Source organism: Pseudorasbora parva, chromosome 17, assembly GCF_024679245.1.
Source record: "Pseudorasbora parva isolate DD20220531a chromosome 17, ASM2467924v1, whole genome shotgun sequence".
Classification (NCBI taxonomy): domain Eukaryota; kingdom Metazoa; phylum Chordata; class Actinopteri; order Cypriniformes; family Gobionidae; genus Pseudorasbora; species Pseudorasbora parva.
This window is the reverse complement of record NC_090188.1, coordinates 6,874,289-6,893,802: the sequence shown is the minus strand read 5'-3', so window position 1 is coordinate 6,893,802 and position 19,514 is coordinate 6,874,289. Positions and strand designations below refer to the sequence as shown.

Here is a 19,514-nt window from a genome sequence, read left to right as displayed (position 1 = left end):
AATATATACAAATTATTTTATTTTTTGCCCAGAAAGCTTTTATTTTATTTCATTTCATTTTTATATTTGAGTTTTTTTTTTATAGCTGTTTTATTTACTTTACCTTTAATTACCAGACTTCATGAACAAATACTATAAGCACATTCTTTCAATTTAAACTCTCTCCAAAGCACGCATTACCCTGCTCAAAAAAATCTCTCACATTGGGTCAATCTGGGTGTCTCTGCCGACCTCTTGTGGATAAAAAAACAAATAATATAACATATTTCCTGACACTTGCCACCAGCTCAAAATAATAATGCAACAAAAAGTGTTGAAAAATGCATATCCGGGAGGGATAACAAAATCATCCTATTACTTATGTATAACTTTGAGAAATGTAAACATGATTTATATTGTATTTGTAAACAACTGAGGAAAACTGTCATAAAAAACAACATGTAAATGCTCTTTTTGTGCAGAAAACAATTAACAGAATAAATAATTAGAGCGTATTAGAATAAACAGAGTAAATTATAAATTCATGTAACATGCATCATATCAACTTTTGGCTGAATGCAGTTTACGATGCATATCTAAGGAGTATTGATAAGGGAAAGTCTTTCCACAGTCTGGACAGGAGAAAGGCCTCTCTCCCGTGTGAATCCGCATGTGTTTCTCCAGCGTCGTGCGGCGTGAGAATTCAATTCCACAAAATGAGCAACAGAACTCTTTTCCAGAATGACGGTCGGTGTGGTGGCGTTTAAGATCGCTCTGGCTGAAGAACGTCTTGTCGCAGTGCGGACAGGTGAACGGCCTCTCGCCTCTGTGTTTATATAAATGACTTTGGAGTGCGGTGGAGCCATTAAACTTCTTCCCACACTGATCGCAACTGAATCGCTTCATGTGTTTCCGTTTTTCACCCGTATGGATGGTGATGTGAATTTTGAGCCAGTCTGGACGACGAAAGCCCTTCCCACAGAGGTCACAAGTGTATGGAGCCTCTCCTGTGTGTATTCTCATGTGACGCACCAGGTTTAAGCTCCGCTGATACTCCATGCCACACAGCTTACAGATGAATTTTGTATCAGAAGTCTTTATGCCATTTGAAAAGTGGGAGATGGATGGTTGGGATTCTGTCTTAATATCTGAATGACTTCCATCTGGCACCTCAATACTTTTCACAGTATACTGCAGGCGTTGACAAAACAGCACAGCTGATCCCTCCACTTTGCTCAGCACCAAAGTTTCCTTACACTCCTTAGTTGACTCGGACCTCGAAACTCCAAGAGAATTCTCTGAGGGCTTCATATCAACTAGGGAAAAGATTGAATAGAGATGTAAACATTCAGATTTATTCCTCAAATATTACACAAACCACCCAACACAACAACCCCATAAGTCATTTAGATACTTACGCCACAGGTAAATGGTACACTATGTAACTTTCAGCCTCTAGCAGTTAAAAAAAACAACCTGCATGCATTCAGCGGAAGAACATTGTTTTGGTCGGGCTTCAGCTCTGTGTGACTGTCCGGATAACATTGGTTCTTTTTCACAGGTGCTCTTCACTACTAGGCTTAAGCGATATAACCAGTTTAAATGGAAAAGATCTCAAGCTGACTAGCTGAAGACATTACTGTAACTTTACCCATTAATAGACACAGTACTTCCTTACAACACAGCACTACAACAACTATAATGAAACTACCCTATACAATAGATAATTCTTTCCAATGAACTCTGTTAGAAAGCAATATATGGCAATTTATCTGTTCAATAAAATACATTACTTACCTGTTAAATAATAAAACTGCCATCTCTGCATTAGGGGTGTGAACTGTGAACCTACGCTTGTCTCACGGTTCGGTTCGATTACGATTAGGGATGGCTCGATACCACAATTTTGGCTTCGGTACGGTACCACAATCTAATACCGAAGTAACGTTACCGATATTAAATCGATACCACAAGGTCTGATATTAGCGCGGGTATATTGCACGCGAATGAGAACAATTATGCAAGTTTTGAGTTTATAAAGTGGGAAATTACCACAAATGTTTATTAGTAAATTAATCAGCAAAGCTTATCACATCAAATCAGTCATTTGAAAGCTTTCTTGTGAGAAATCATTTCAGAAAAAAATCTCTCAAAACTAGCAAATTGCTTCTGGTTTCAAAAGACATCGCACTACACTAAAGCAATCTGCATAATCCGACTCAACATTTCACGCTCATCTCGGGATGGAGAACGGAAATCATTTGAACACGCAAGAGATTTTATAGCATTTCGTAATAACAGTTACAGGAGATATGAGCTCATACGACACACACACACACACACGCCAGTCACTTAGTCACGCTCGCACATTACACATTAAGTTTCCTTAAACAGTCAAATACACAGAGTTATGTACAAATGTCCGTCTTTAGTGAGTATTCACATAAACACAGTCGGGTGTGTCTAACGGGAATGTAAATAGTGCAATAGTACACGTGCAAATATAATGAGATCTAAATGTCATTGGTTGAAACGAACGCTGGAGATTGTGATATTCGATCTTATGTTAGGCTATGTGTGTGCGTTGATCAGTGTAAAAAGAAAATAAATGTCTAAATGAGATGGTTTGAATGATTCACTGACCTGTCGATCTCTTCAGAAGTCTTAAAGTCAGGATAGTGACAGATGCTTATTGGCTAGGTTTGATGGTTCTTCATCAGTTTTATAAGCAAAGTCATTACAAATTTCACTTCTACTCCTCTCTTTATTAATTCGTTTTGGGCATCTTGAGTGAGATTCGACTGCTTTATCCATTTTGTTCGTCTATGTTGTTGTCACATTTGCCGGTTGTTTCGGGTCAGTTTGGGTAGCGCGCTGCCATCTAGCGGTGAACTTCGGAACAGCAGCATATACCGAAATGTGCCAAATCATGATATCGTACCGTTTTAAATAAAATATATACCGGTATTTTTCCAGTACCGGTATACCGCGCATCCCTAATTACGATTATCATGTCATCGATTCGTCGAACTCGATATCACGATGCATTGCTGATTCACTGTATCCTATACAATTTTGTCAGTCAGTTATATGAACTGAACCTTTAATTTTACCTGTTCAAAGAAAACACGGTTCTAGAATGTATGAAACAAAACTTAAGCCTGGGCACAGAAGACAACAGGAGCATTTAGAACAAATACATAAAATACTAAAAGCCACTTCAGAAGGTTGTCTGGGTCTCTTTACAGTAAAAATTAAAGTCTAAATACATCTGGTTGTTGAAACCACATTTGTAAATTTTACTCATCCCAACAATGCTACAAAAATAAACATAGGCTATGAGATGTCATCATGTTATAGTCAAGCCAACACACAAACTACTGTAAATTAAACCAAAAGTAAAATCTTACGTGCTCAACATACAATATTCATTATTAAAAGTAAAGAAACTTGACCATCTTACCAGTGCTATGTCTGTGCTCGCTCCTATTGCTGTCTTGGATTGTGAAATTAGCTTATGATCAATAAAATGCATCTATCTGTTGTTTTCTGTGACGTGAACGCCATTAAATCTGAATATAGTGTTCCTCCATCGAATGTGCCTTTCGAAAAACTGCGCTAAGGTGCGTCTGATGTTCTGTTATACAACAATTCTGAATAAGAGACAAATAAACAACTTGTCTTTTATGAGGTTTATTTTCTTCAAAGAAAAGGATCAGCAGTTATACAGACATTCAGAGTTGCTGCAGATTGTGACAAGTGAGAGCTCCCTCCAGAACAGTCGCAAGGGCTGTGCCAAATGTGCGACCGCACAGGGCCTCACGCAAAAGTAAAGTAACAGCTGACTTGAAGTTCATGCTTTGTCCTTCGAAATAATATAATAGTTAAAAGACATAGCTAAAAGAAAAGTGAGACTATGTATATCCTAATGCTGTATTATTCTGCTTGTTAAAAATGTAGCCCATATTGCAATAACTGCTCTGAGGGTATACATGTCAGTCAGCACGACATTGCACGTCAAGTACGTAGAAAAAGCTTTTTTCAGTCCATTTTAAAGTCTTATTTTGGCCGCCTATAAATGGGTCAAACCACATACGTATATTACCTGAGAAGTTCATACATATGCTATAAATCCACTCTCATTTAAGGATGTGCATTTATTGCATGGACGGAGAAAGCATGGATGCCTGCAGGATTTCATCTGACAGTACATACACATTTTTTTTAACACTAAAAAGTTAAAAAAGCATATATAGCATAACTCTTCCCATCAGTGAGAGGAAGAGTACAGCAGAACGAGTGTAGCTGCTCTATCTCTAGATGTTTTAAATGGTTTATAATCTGAAATCTCCAAAAAAAATGAATGAAATTGTCAGACATCTATTTAGCGTCACGTTAGACATCCTGTTCAGAGGAAAACAACTGAAAAAACGCACTGGTTGTTCTCTCAAAGAGCCTGTTTGTTTTACTCAAGTTTGCAGGCCTCAAACCTCCCTTGAGATGACTCCAGCTCCCTCCCACATTTAAATCTCTCTAACATTAAGGGCCGAAGCCTTGGTCAAACTGCATTTTTCCTTAACATAAGGAACATGTTTATCACTTTCTATACATTGAGTGTGCTCTTTTCTTCCACATGCATCTAAAAGATTAATAACTGATCTTTGTTCTGTTAAACAGAGAAGCATGTGACACCACATGTAGTCCTCGTGCAGATGGTCTTGCTTGATTTCTTTAGGCTAAATTGCATCCTGTTTTTCCCCAATGTCTGCCTCTCCAAGTAATTCTAAGTAATACAGAATATTCAAACACAACAAGGTTCCATAAGCATAATATATTAATAAAGCATTACATATGAATACACTTTCTTCCACAAGAGAGAAGGGGGAGGGGGAGGCAAATCCACAGTCGAAGACTTATGCAAATCAAGTCATTTATAAGCCATCAAGTATTTCATTTTTAGCAGTTTGAGTGTTGAGAAAAAAATATGTTGAAGAGAAGGCTATCCTTCCCTGATATATTAATCAGCAGACACTTAAATTACATGATATTAGCTTGAACTGCTGATTATGTACCAACTACTTTAATTATGGAGAGAAGACGCCAAGTCGCCAACACATTTACCAAGATACCATTTGAGCAGAAGCTTACAAATTAAAAATGCATGTACACAATTTCCCGCAAAAATTATCCCATTAGGTATAAAATAACACTTATTATAGGTAGGGCTGCCCCCTAATAGTCCACTAATCATTAGTCGACTAGAAGAGGCTTAGTTGACCAAAAAAAGTATTAGTTGGTTGACCAAAGAAGCAAAATCACGCAGTCTGTGACGGACAGACCGTTAACGGTGGGTCCTTGTGGTAATTATTTCCAGTATATTGACCATGAAATCCAAACATTCACCATCCATCGACCTTAAATAGGTCTTATCATTTGAAACATGCAAGTAGTAGGAAATTTACATGGCCATTCACTCTCACTTTAACATTTATTATTAGGAGCCTATTATTACAGCCAGGGACCTTCCAACATCTCTGCTGCTTCTCCATCATCACACAGCTCGAGGTTGAGGACATCATCAGAAAAATGAAACCATCCACCTGTGCACTGGATCCTTTTCCTACAGCCTTGGTAAAATCTAACCTCAGTGTCTTAAGTCCATTCATTACCAAGATTATTAATAATTCCCTCCAGGCTGGCAATGTTCCTTCATCTCTTAAAACTGCTATCATCAGACCACTTCTGAAAAAACCTACTTTAGACCCAGATGTTAATGACAACTACAGGCCCATCTCCAACCTCCCATACCTCTCTAAGGTGCTGGAAAAAGTTGTTGCTGCACAGCTTCAGGTCCATTTGGAGCATAACCATCTTTATGAGAAATTTCAGTCTGGTTTCCGCTCAGGACACAGCACAGAAACAGCTTTGGTCAGGGTCACAAACGATCTTTTGATGGCGGCAGATGCTGGTTCCCCATCCCTTCTCATCCTCCTGGACTTAACTGCAGCTTTCGATACAGTTGACCATAACATCCTCCTTCACCGTTTACATTCCACCATTGGTCTCTCTGACTCGGTCCACAACTGGTTTTCTTATCTCACTGGGAGAACTGAATATGTTGCGTTAGGAGAAGCTACATCCCTGTCACACAATGTCACCTGCGGTGTCCCTCAAGGCTCTGTGCTCGGACCCACCCTGTTCATACTCTACATGCTCCCCCTTGGCCGTCTCATCAACCGGCATGGGATTTCTTTTCACTGCTATGCTGATGACACTCAACTTTACTTTAGGACAAGTTCATCTCCCTCTGCTGACCTCACACCATCCACTTTGATCACTTGCCTGGATGAGATAAAGGCGTGGATGAAGCAAAACTTTCTGCAGCTAAACAGCTCCAAAACTGAAGCTATCCTAGTCGGCACTCCACTTCAGGTCCAGAAGTCCGTTATCACCAGCATTGCTTTCTCTGATCAGGTCATTCCTCTTTCCACTTCAGTCACGAATCTGGGGGTCACAATGGAATCACAGCTTACTTTTGAAGCGCACATCAAACACCTGTGTAAGACCTCCTTCTTCCACCTCAGAAACATTGCCAAACTTCGTCCCATTCTATCGCTGGCTGATGCGGAGAAGCTTGTCCATGCCTTTATCTCCTCCAGGCTGGACTACTGCAATGCGCTCCTTATTGGCATCCCTAGCAAAAATCTCCAGAGGCTGCAGTGTATTCAGAACAGCGCTGCTAGGATCCTCATGAGGGTGCGCAAATACGACCATATCACCCCCATTCTAAAATCACTCCACTGGCTTCCTGTGTCGTTCAGGATCGAGTACAAGATCTCTCTCCTTACCCACCAGTGCATCCATGGTGATGCTCCCTCCTATCTCAAGGAACTCCTCACCACACAAACAGCCACTCGTAACCTCCGCTCTGTTTCGCTGTATCGCCTCAAAACTCCCACAGCCAATCTCCGTACTATGGGGGATCGGGCATTCTGCTCTTCAGCCCCCAGTCTGTGGAATGCTCTCCCTGACCACCTGCGGACTCCACAGACTATAGATACTTTTAAGCGTGGTCTTAAAACCCACCTTTTTAGCAGAGCTTTTAATTGACTTTTAATTGACTTGCTACTTGTTTAATTTATTTTATTTTATTTTTCGGTTTTATTTATTTATAGTTGTTGATTGTTTTGTTTTTGTTTTTAAATTCTGTAGCACTTTGAGATTTTGTTTAATATAAAGTGCATTATAAATAAAATTTATTATTATTATTATTATTATTAGGAGCATATCCAAGTGTTTGTTCGAAGTGTGGAAGCTGAAGTATTAACGCGTTTACTGCATGACATGAAGGCCGTTCACTTGCATTTAACTTAAATACATTTTTAGTCTTACATCCAGAGTAATTGTATGCGCTGTGGTAAGCTTTGTGCGTTTGAGTGCTGATTAGGCCGTTAAAAGCTCATTATTGGCAACGTGGGGGAGAGGACGCTGGCGTCGTCTGTTCGCCGCTTCTCCACCCACAAATCATGTTGTACTATTAGATTTAGATTTTATTTTATTTCCTTATGTTTGTGACTAGTCTAACAGTCAGAGCTACTATTGGGGCTGTTGCTGATTGCTGGCAGCCACTGAGAGGACGTTGTTCGTCGTTTCGCCGTTTTCCACCGCTTCTAATGTTTACGTTTGAATTGCTGCGGTTGGTTGGTTCTGGTTTGGAGGACATTTGATTAGGGCTGGTCGATTCCGAAAATGTTTGGAATCGATTCCGATTCCAATTCCTGGTTCTGGAATCGACAGAGTCGATTCCAAGAATCGATTCCGCACTGTTGTTTTCGATTCCTTTTCGATTCTTCTTTTTTTAACAAAATCGATGGAGGAACCTAGTTCCGGAGTGACCGCAGGATACAAGGATGTAGAAAGTATCCTTCTCCAAAACGTTATTTGTAAAATGATGATACATTTCCATAACTCTGATGAATTTTAAATGATGGATTCTCCTGAAAAGGCCCATATAGCCCAGATGTAAATGCGATTTAGCCTAGTAAATCAAAAGGATAGCACATTATTCATGGATGTGCATTTATTGTATGTTTAAAACTACATGACATGTCTAAAATGCATGTGCACAGTTAAGTTAAATGACTGCGTTCAAATAAGTGCTTTTGCACAGAATGTGCGAGGCAAAATAACCACAATATTAACAAAAACAATAATTTCACGAGTTCACACTTACAAATAATTCAGATAGAATAAATGGTATGCGTATTTGGCGTGCTGTCCGAGGAGAGGGCTCCGAGCTCGGTATTTGGCCCGAACCCAGAGTACTCCCCCCGTATTTCTGGTTAGGAAAGTTAACCAGGTGCGTGTGAGGTAGAAGGGGTGGTGGAGGGATGCTGCAAACTTTGTCAAGGAACATTGGTGAGTTGACTGGGTATTTATGTGATCCTCCACTTGAGCTGATTGGTAGACATGTTGATTACTGATAGTTGACAGCTGGTTGGAATGACATCATGATTAGGTAGATCATTTGAACGTGCTTCTCCCGAACTTAGTTTTTTAAGAAACATCATATAAGAGTACGCAGTTTATTTGTCAATCAGATGCGCGAGCAAGTTGCGTTCATTACTATAGCAACATTAGACTCGGTCATTAAGCTGTACTCTAGTCTAGGCGCATTTTCTTTCAGTTATCAATGGATTAAAGAAAATAAAAGAAAATAGAAAATTAAAATAAGACCCTCACATCTGCATCTGTAAGCAGAGCTCAAAATCTACCGTTGTGGACAACAGAACCATTTCACAATTTAAAATTATGGAGTTGTGTGTGCAAAATGTAGCAAACTTGTCCACGATGCAGGATCACAGAAGGAAACAATGGCAATAAACACTATTTAACTAAGTGAATGAAAGGTATAGTAATAATCAGCGATATGCGTTCACATATGGCTTGATTTGAACGTTTCATACCATAAAAATAAGTAGTTAGAATTAAGTTCTAGTGACGTCATCACGCAATGACGCAAAAAAAAAAAACGCTGAATCGTTTTATTTTTAACTCACTATTTGAAACTAACTGTTCAAAAGAACCTTTTGCAAAAATTAAATAGACTTCCAATCATTATTAGTAAGCGAGAGACAATTGAATAAAGAGGAGTCGATTCCCCGCGATGGAATCGATTCCAAACGTTGGAATCGACTCTCGATTCCCAACGTCTTGAAATCGAGGAATCGATTCTTTTTGGAATCGATTCCCAGCCCTACATTTGATGTTTCTCGCCGCAACTGCTCACTGGTGGTCTCCCTTGGGCTTAAGCTGCATGGTGGCTGAAGTTTGCACCGGGCTAGCGTCATCTGGGCCATCGTAATCGGCGTCCGGCATGATGTTGGGATGTTCCGCTTCTCGGCTGCACCGCTGTTCCGTCCTGCATTGCGGCTTGGACTTCTGCGCCAACCCCGGTGTGTACACAGAAGTGCCCGGAAAAATGTTCTGCCTCCTGCATGGTGCTGCGGCGATCCCCATCGTTTGAATCGTCATGAAGACCCATCATCTGGTCTTCAGCTGTCGTGCCTAGGCGATGTCATCAGGACACACTGCCGCTGGGAGAAATTTAAAACATGGACCACAGTGTGCTGCGGAGCTAACAGAGACTTCCACCATCAGCTGTTTTCTGTTCACCATCAGCTCTGTTTCTGTTCACCATCAGCTCTGTTTCTGTTCACCATCAGCTCTGTTTCTGTTCTGTTTTCTGTGTTGGTTGATTGTTTGTAATATTCTATATTTTTACTTTTTATTCATTTTTTGTGTTATCCCCCCCCCCCCCCCTTTGTTGCACTTTGAGATTCTTCGGAATGAAAAGTGCATTATAAATAAAATCTATTATTATTATTATTATTATTATTATTATTATTATTATTATGATTTGGCTAATTAATACACAGACACATTATATATATATATATATATGATATGATATTTTTCTAGTCGACCGTTCTTTTAAACGACTAATAGTCGCCTAGAAAAATATTTAAATCGAGGGCAGCCCTAATAATAGCTCACCATAGTGATTCAGTAAAAGACAAAAACACATTTTGATAGAAGGATTGGTGATGTAAAAATGTCAGTGTTCTTTTTAAAGTATGCAGGTTGTTGCATTAGAAAAACAGAAAAAGGAATTGAGCATAAGTGTAGAAGGAAGTTATTAGACACTAACAGGTTAACAACAGGAAAGAGTCAACAGGTGGAAGTCAGTGAACCAATGAAATAACTTGTTTCAAGTGTTTGAATATGATGTAAGAATATAAAAAGTTTGTGTATGTTCAGCAAGGGAGTTTTCCGGGCTAAGAGAGATCACCCGACCACTTTAAATAAATGGAGGAAAGGAAAACTTTGTTGTGTAGTCTGTCATTGAGAAAAGACGTTGTTAAATTTTTCATTAATAATCACCAATTAATTGAATTTACATGACAATTGCTTGATTTTGTTAAGTGACAAAGAGATGACATTAAATATTTGGGTTGTTGACATTTTCACTGTCACACAAGATAAAATTCATATATAGCCATGATTTGTTTTTTTGTTTGTTTTTTGCCATCATTTAAAATCCAGGACTTGTTAATATAAGAATTGCAAACTTCAATTCCGCTGACAAGTTTAATTAGCTGAAGGACAAGGACCCCATTTAAGGTCATGTTACTGTGAAGCTCATGACATGTGCACATGGTAAGATTGTGTATCAGAATTGTTCAAATTTAAAACACTTTTTTGGAAGCACTATAAGTGTGTTAATTTCTGTTTTCCTTTGGTTCGACAGCCCTATATTCTTATTTTTTTTCTGTCACTCACACCATAGGACACATTTCAGTAAAAAAAAAAAAAAACTGTGACAGAATTGAAGAGGTGACTCCTTATATTTTCTCAAACATCAGATTTCACTTTACACTACACTACAAAATGCATTGGTTTTTGTTTAATACACACACACACAAAACATTTTACTGCTTATTTGTTAACTACTCATACGAGAGAGAGAGAGAGAGAGAGAGAGAGAGAGAGAGAGAGAGAGAGAGAGAGAGAGAGAGAGAGAGAGAGAGAGAGAGAGAGAGAGAGAGAGAGAGAGAGAGAGAGAGAGAGAGAGAGAGAGAGAGAGAGAGATTGTTTAAAATGAGAAGAATGTTTAAAATGTGTTTGTCGTCATTTGTCAACTGACAAAAGTACTCAGTCAGAAACCTGATAGTAAACGATTTAAAATCTTAAGAACAAAGCGCTTACTTACAAATCAGCAATATTCATCATGGTTCCATTGAGTAGAACACTCTTCACTCTTGAGTCCATTTACAACTTTCTTGTGCATGCTGCTTCTTCTTTATTTTGCTGTTGGACAGCATGGCTAAAGATACACAGTACTGCCCCCTTCTGCTATTAGGAGGAATGCCACATTGATTTGCCAATGACCTCGGCCTTTTGTACTTGTCAGAATAACACCAGCTATACAACAAGTAGTTTTGTTCATTTTAATCTGTTTGGCCATGTGTTATGACAACTTTGGGTTATTTTTATATCGCTGATCTGTGTTCATAGTGAGAAGTGTGGAGTGTAAACATTTAATAAATGGATAAAAAACTATTTTGTGCTGTCTAAAGACAAAATATGACTTTTCTGAATTCTTTGAGATGTAATTTTGATGTAGATGAGGTTCTGATAAAGGTCTTGTTTTCATAAACTGCAAAAGTAGGCTATATGATGCCAACAGTGGCCTTATTCAACTCTTACCAGTTTATCTGTTCAATAAATAAAAGTTAATGGTGTAGAAACTTTTAGACAAAACACTTAGCAACTTTTTTTTATTATAACAAATCATATTGGAATGTATAATCAGACTGAGTGAAAAGAGGTCTGGAAGTTAAATACTGTCTCATCAATAAAGTTAAAGCACTCACATATTAATTTATTTTCATTTATTATTCATTTGCGAGACTGTAACATTCAGCCTGAGTTTCAGTTTTGTGTTCATGGCACAACAACAATGTACACGATCACACAGATCTGTGAAAACCAATAAAACGCTGTATTATGCATGCCAGGCCAGTAGATGACAATGTCACTCTGGAGGTCCACATGAGCCAAATCAATTTAAACTACACTTAAAGGGTTACTTCAGCGATTAGCATATGGCTTTCTATAGAGGGAATGCACGTGACGTCACCATCATCTGGAGCGACTGCGATTACACCCTGCTGAGTGGCAGAAAGACTGAGAAGCGGCACTGGATTACAACATGAATGCAGCGAAAACACACAAAACCAGGCCCAGTCCCAGAGGGGGGATAGGGGGAGGCTTGTCCACGGACCCAATGTACATCGCTGTTGCCATAGATATAAGATATGTATACGTATGGCTGTTACAGACTTGATAATAGTGTGTAATTTTCTCCCTCAAACCACTGCCACCTGTCGCCGCTTCTGCTTTTAGAGTGAAAAGCTGCCCATAACTGCTTGTCTGTTATCTATAATCCTCTGTAAGAATTCGTAATAATTGCATATTATCATCGAAAAGGAGCTAGCAATGTAATGTAGTAATGTAGCCAATCACAGACATGGCTCCTGGCTGATTGATTGTTCCTGATCGATTGCTCCTGTCTGTCTGCCTGCTGCTGCTGCCACCACAGTGTTTGTAGCTCTGTATAGCTGTGTTTGAATCTCTATTTGATATATTTTCTTTGTAATTTACACTGCTAAATATAACTTACTCATCACCATATAGTGTTTAATATAGCCTATCAATTTAAATTTGACATTACTAGCTTTTAATCTAAATCACTACCACACGTTAGCTTTTCGCTAGCCTGGTAGCTTTCCATCCCAGCATCCAGGTCTCCTGTTTTCTGAGTTCTATAGACAACTGTGGTGAGTTGGATTATTAAAAAGACTCCATCAGACAACTGTGGTAAGTTTTGGATTCATCAACAAATACGGTAAGCCATGTCTTCTTCTCCTGTCATTGTCACTTGCACTGCATGCTACATGTTTAGCATATCTATCTCCGTTGGCGAACAGGGCTTCACATGTGATAAATGTAAGGAATTAATCAGGCTGACGGAGAAGATTTCAGATTTAGAGACACGCATCCAAGCTTTATGTGAGAGTAGTGAGAATGTAACAGCTTTAGATACTGCTTTGGATGCGACTAGCTTAGTGAACACTCATTGTTTGGTTCCGGCTGAGCCCGCGCAGCAGGGCTGGGTGACGATGAGAAAGCATAGTCGCGGATCAAAAAACCGCTCTTCCGTTCCGATTAGAACATCAAACAGGTTCTCCCCACTCAGTGACGCACCCACTGAGGATCCTGTTGAAAGTGCCCTAGTTATTGGCGATTCTATTACACGGAATGTGAAAATAGAGACACCAGCCACCATAGTCACATGTTTACCGGGAGCCAGAGCGCCTGACATCAAAGCAAATTTAAAAGTGCTGGCTAAAGCTAATCGTAAATTCTCTAAGATTATTATTCACGTTGGCACTAATGATGTTCGACTTCGCCAGTCGGAGATCACCAAAATTAACATTAAAGAGGTGTGTAATCTCGCAAGTACGATGTCAAAAGCCGTATATTTCTCTGGACCTCTCCCCGCGAAAAGGAGTGATGAAATAGTTAGCAGATTATCATCACTCAATGGCTGGTTGTCTAAGTGGTGTCTGCAAAATAACATAGGGTTCATAGACAATTGGAAAAGTTTTTGGGGCAGACCTGACCTGTTGAAGATGGACGGCATTCATCCCTCCTGGGCTGGTGCTGCTCTTCTCTCTAGTAATTTGGCACATAGTCTTAGAGCTAAACCTTGACTCACTGGGGCCCAGGTCAGGAAGCAGACAAACTGGCTAAACCAACCGTCTGCTAGCTGTCTCACGTCACCAAAGTCAGCTAAATCCCAGCACATAGAGACTCTTTCACCTAGATATTATCACATAGAGACTGTGTCTGTTCCCCGAATTAGTAAATACAAAAAACCATCAAAACCATTCAACAGTAAAAATTTAATTGATGTCCAACAAATAAACAACAGATATAATACGGATGAACAATTGATAAAGCTTGGGTTGCTGAATATTCGATCCCTTTCGCCAAAAACGCTTGTTGTCAATGATATGATTATAGATCATAACTTAGATGTGCTGTGTTTGACAGAAACCTGGCTAAAACCTGATGATTACATTACTTTAAATGAGTGCACCCCCCGAGATTATTGTTACAAACATGAGCCACGTCTGAAAGGTAAAGGGGGAGGTGTGGCTGTAATTTATAATAATATTTTCAGTATTACTCAGAAGTCTAGTTTCAAATATAATTCCTTTGAAGTTTTGGTGCTTTATGTAACACTGTGTAGTGTAAATGATAAATGCCTTCTGACATTTGTGTTGGCTACTGTATACAGGCCACCAGGGCACAATACAGACTTTATCAAAGAATTTGCTGGTTTTGTATCGGAGTTAGTATTAGCTGTAGATAAAGTACTAATTGTTGGGGATTTTAATATCCACGTAGACAATGAAAAAGACGCATTGGGATTGGCATTTAGAGACATTCTAAACTCTATTGGAGTTAGACAACACGTATCGGGACCCACTCATCGCCTTAATCATACTTTAGATCTAATAATGTCACATGGAATAAATGTTGATACTGTTAAAATTCTGCAGCAGAGCGATGACATCTCAGATCATTACCTAATATCATGTATACTTAATTTACCTAAGGCTGCAAAGCCATCCCCTCGCTTCAAATATGGTAGGACGATAACCGCTGCGACTAAAGATTGCTTTGTACATAATCTTCCTCATCAGTTCCATCTCCTCAGCATTACAGATAGCCAAGATGAACTTGATGCTGCAACCGAAACTATTGACTCTCTCCTTACTAGCACTTTAGACATAGTTGCTCCCCGGCGCTTAAAGAAGATTAAAGCAAATAATCCAACGCCGTGGTACAACGAGCACACTCGGGCCCTTAAAACAGCAGCCAGAAAAATGGAGCGCAGCTGGAAGAAAACAAAACTAGAGGTTTTTCGCAATTTGTGGAAAGAGAGCATGATTGCATACAGAAAGGCCATAAAAACTGCTAGATCTGCTTATTTCTCATCTCTTTTAGAAGAAAACAAACACAACCCTAAGTATTTATTCGATACAGTGGCTAAATTATCAAAAAATAAAGCTTCAGCTTCTGATGTTTGTAAACAACACAGCAGTAATGACTTTATGAACTTCTTTACTAGTAAGATTGATAATATTAGGAATAAAATTATAACCATGCAGCCGTCTATTACAGTATCACTTCAGACAGAGCACTGCAGGGTCACTGAGGAAAAATTACACTCATTCACTGCTATAGGAGGAGAAGAACTGGCTAAACTTGTAAAATCATCAAAATCAACAACATGTATGCTTGACCCTATACCGACTAGGCTATTAAAAGAGATACTTCCAGAGGTCATAGAGCCTCTGCTTAATATCATTAATTCATCTTTGACATTAGGATATGTACCGAAAACTTTTAAGTTGGCTATAATTAAACCACTTATTAAAAAAACACAACTTGATCCTAAAGAATTAGTCAATTACAGGCCAATCTCGAATCTACCGTTTCTATCAAAAATACTAGAAAAGGCCGTGTCTTCACAATTATGTTCTTTTTTAGAAAGAAATGGTATATGTGAGGATTTCCAGTCAGGATTTAGACCGTATCATAGCACTGAGACTGCTCTAATTAGAGTTACAAATGATTTACTCTTATCATCTGATCGTGGTTGTATCTCTCTATTAGTGTTACTCGATCTTAGCGCTGCATTTGATACTATCGATCACAATATTCTTCTGAATAGAATCGAAAATTATGTTGGCGTTAGTGGAACTGCTTTGGCATGGTTTAAATCGTACTTATCTGACCGTTATCAGTTTGTAGCAGTAAATGAAGAGATGTCACACCGATCACAAGTTCAGTATGGAGTACCGCAAGGCTCAGTGTTAGGACCGTTGCTTTTCACCCTGTATATGCTACCACTGGGAGATATCATTAGGAAACATGGCGTTAGTTTTCATTGTTATGCTGACGATACTCAGCTCTATATTTCCTCACGCCCGGATGAAACCTACCAATTCACAAGATTAACAGAATGCATAGCTGATATAAAAAATTGGATGAATAGTAATTTTCTGCAACTTAATTCAGATAAAACTGAATTTTTAATTATTGGACAGAAAAGCTCCACAAGTAGAAACCGAGAATACTGTCTAACACTTGATGAGTGCTCTGTCAAGCCCTCGTCGTCAGTGAGGAACCTGGGTGTGCTCTTTGATACCAATCTTTCATTTGAAAGCCACGTTTCTAGCATCTGTAAAACCGCATTCTATCATCTTAAAAATATATCTAAATTACGGCACATGCTTTCAATGCAAAATGCTGAACAGTTAGTACATGCGTTCATGAGCTCAAGGCTAGATTATTGTAATGCTCTACTGGGTGGTTGCCCTGCTCGCTTAATAAACAAACTCCAGCTAGTCCAAAATGCAGCAGCTAGAGTTCTTACTAGAACCAGGAAGTATGATCATATTAGTCCAGTTCTGTCAACACTGCACTGGCTCCCTATTAAACATCGCATACATTTTAAAATCTTGCTTATTACTTACAAAGCACTAAATAGTTTAGCTCCCCGGTACTTAAGCGAGCTCTTAACGCATTATACCCCATCACGTCGATTGCGGTCTCAAAACTCTGGCCAGTTGATAATACCTAGAATATCTAAATCAACTGCAGGCGGTCGATCATTTTCCTATTTAGCTCCTAAATTGTGGAATAGTCTTCCTAGCATTGTTCGGGAAGCAGACACACTCTGTCAGTTTAAATCTAGACTAAAAACACATCTCTTTACTATGGCATACACATAGAACATTTTTAACTTTCATTATTCAGATCAATTGACTGATTGTTAGGCTGCATTAACTAGGTCAGCCGGAACCGGGAACACTTCCCATAACACCTGATGTACTAGTTACATCATAAAAAGAGTGACATCTACGCTAATGTTAGTCTCTCTGTTTATCCCGAGGTTTATCCCGGATCTGGGCCCTGTCCGGATCGGATGGTGGACCTGCCTGGACATGACCAACGCATCCTGGAGTGTCTGCTGAGCCGTGTCAAATGGTGTCTCCTCCGAATTTGCCTCACTGGCACGACATGCTCAAAACCCGTCTTCGGCGCAATAATTCCGATCTTTCATGTATTCATACTCTTGTGTAATTGACGCCCCATCCTAAATAAATCTGTCTCTTCCGTGATACCCTGAAAATTTTGAATAATCCGATCTAATATGATTTCCGACCTGTAAGGTTGCCAGAATAATAATCTTACACGGTGTGTTAATAGGCCAGAGGAGAACTGGCACCCCGACTGAGTCTGGTTTCTCCCAAGGTTTATTTTTCTCCATCATGCCCCGATGGAGTTTTGGTTCCTTGCCACTGTCGCCTTTGGCTTGGCTTGCTCAGTTGGGGACACTAAAAATATGATTAAAGTTATTCAACTTATTATACAAATAAAATATATGAATTAGGTCTTATTTAATTCTATAAACTATAATACTGATCTGCCAACATTGTCACTCTATGATAAATTAAAATAAGCTGATAACATCACTGTTTTCTCCAGTACGGCTGTACAGCCAAATCTAATTTTGTCGCAATATTACCCTGTTTGACACTGTGAAGCTGCTTTGACACAATCGTGATTGTAAAAGCGCTATATAAATAAAGTTGATTGATTCATTGATTGTAGACTTCTACAACAGAATTGGCCAATCACAGGTGTTGAACTTGGAATCGACTCACCACTCGACTATTTGTCCAGGTGCTGAGTTGAGTTAACACGCGCATCAATCCTCTGTAAGTGCAGAAATTGTGAAAATAAGGGATTCATTATACCAACTTAACTGCGGAACTTTTTGAGATTGCGTTTATTGAATGACCCGTCCACATGCGGGTTTCACTTGAATTTTTTTTATGAATGACAGTTATAAACATTCATATCGAAATCAGGCTCCTAAAAATGTCAGGAAAACACGATTTCTGGCTGCATATCATTATCCATGGATCACTGAATCGTTGGTAAGTTGTAAGCAGTACCGCCGCTAGCCGCCTTGATGCCTTACGCATTATAATGTTATTTTGCTGAGAGAAAAAGTGGTGCCCCCCTCAGCACTTGGTGCCCTACACGCAGCACGTGGTGGGAGCGGCGGCACTGATTGTAAGGATCGTTTGCTCTACTCGTGTTGTCCAGCGTGTTACGGAGGGGTATATTCAAATTATTGTGCTAAAGCCACCAGAGGGAGCTATTTCCACATGTTTTCAACCCGCACATGGAGGGGTGGGAGATCGCACACACAGCTCAGCTCGCAGCTGTGGGCATTCATGTAAACGGAGCTATGTTGAGCAATGTAAGTGTTTTAACTTCTCAAATTAATAAAAGTTAAACTTCCAAAGGCATGAACTAAAAACGCGCCAGACTAAACATGCGCTGGGAATGTATATGCCGCGAGTGTGGACGCGTTTACCTCAGCTCTCATCACAAGAGCTCATTCATCACAATCAGAGGAGTAAACTCAATTTAGAGGCGGATAAACGCACTTTGGAGGTGGGTAAACGCTATTTCCGAATTTTGGGAGGTGCGTAAACGGCGTTTACGTCCGTTTAGCCTCCACTACATCCCAGATCACAATGAATGTTATCTGACTCCTGCTGCTTTTTTGCTGTGACACTCCCTCAGCAGCTAAATCACAATGTATTGAACAGACACGTTCAGTTTTTAATTGTAATGTCTGTTCTTTAACTGAACTGATTTTATGAAGATGAACGCTGTCACGGTGGGAAAGCGATCGAGTGATTCAGTAGCGGTGGCTTTGCGAGTGGCCTCGTAGGGCAGCGAATCATTCTGGGAATTGTTGTCTTTCATTCCCATGAGACAAAAATACATTTTATGTCTTTTCTCAGTATAGAAAGCACCAAATTCAAAAATAATTTCACATTTCTACTACATTGATGACCCAGTTTAAATACAGATTCATCTTCCCAGCCCTGAAGTACCCATTTAATCATGTCTAACATATTTTAATTGGTAATACAATTGGTATGATAACACAGTTCTTTACAGCAGGTTCAGTCAATGTCTCATCACTGTTTTTTATCAGGCAGACTCACAGCTATTTAAGAAAAATCTTACCTGATTGATCGAGACAAATGCCTGAAGATGCGGATCCTGTTCGTGACCCCAAATGACTTGACTTGTTATTGGCTTCACAAACATTGATAGGCCTCACATCCTCTTCAGTCGAGGGGAGGGCTTCCTGTTAATAAGATAAAACAAACACTTATGTGGTATTCAGTTATCTGCAGCTGTGGCAACAAAAATCGCTTCAGAGAAACTGTACAAGATAAGCACATGTTATTTTCCACAGATAACACCAGTTATTTTGCCAAGAGATATCTAATTTATAATTA

At 39.3% G+C, this 19,514-nt stretch overlaps 2 protein-coding genes across 3 annotated transcripts in view; both read right to left on the bottom strand.

Moving 5' to 3' along the window:
• LOC137045471 (gastrula zinc finger protein XlCGF8.2DB-like) overlaps positions 1–19,514 on the bottom strand; it is a 47,347-nt gene that overhangs the window by 3,196 nt on the left and 24,637 nt on the right. Inside the window, exon 4 of the mRNA XM_067422106.1 lies at positions 19,237–19,360. Within this exon, the coding sequence (XP_067278207.1) occupies positions 19,237–19,320 (84 nt within the window). The 5' untranslated portion in view covers positions 19,321–19,360. The remainder of the gene's footprint in view (positions 1–19,236; positions 19,361–19,514) is intronic.
• Positions 48–19,360, bottom strand: LOC137045472 (gastrula zinc finger protein xLCGF3.1-like). 2 transcript variants are annotated; one of them, XM_067422111.1, is made up of 2 exons: positions 19,237–19,360; positions 48–1,295 (listed from the first exon to the last, which is right to left on the bottom strand). In XM_067422111.1, the coding sequence occupies exon 2, from the start codon at positions 1,288–1,290 to the stop codon at positions 541–543; it is 750 nt and encodes a 249-aa protein (XP_067278212.1). In that variant the 5' UTR covers positions 1,291–1,295; positions 19,237–19,360; the 3' UTR covers positions 48–540. The 2 variants fall into 2 exon arrangements, with proteins under 2 accessions (XP_067278212.1, XP_067278211.1); XM_067422110.1 differs by lacking the exon at positions 19,237–19,360 and adding an exon at positions 11,252–11,389.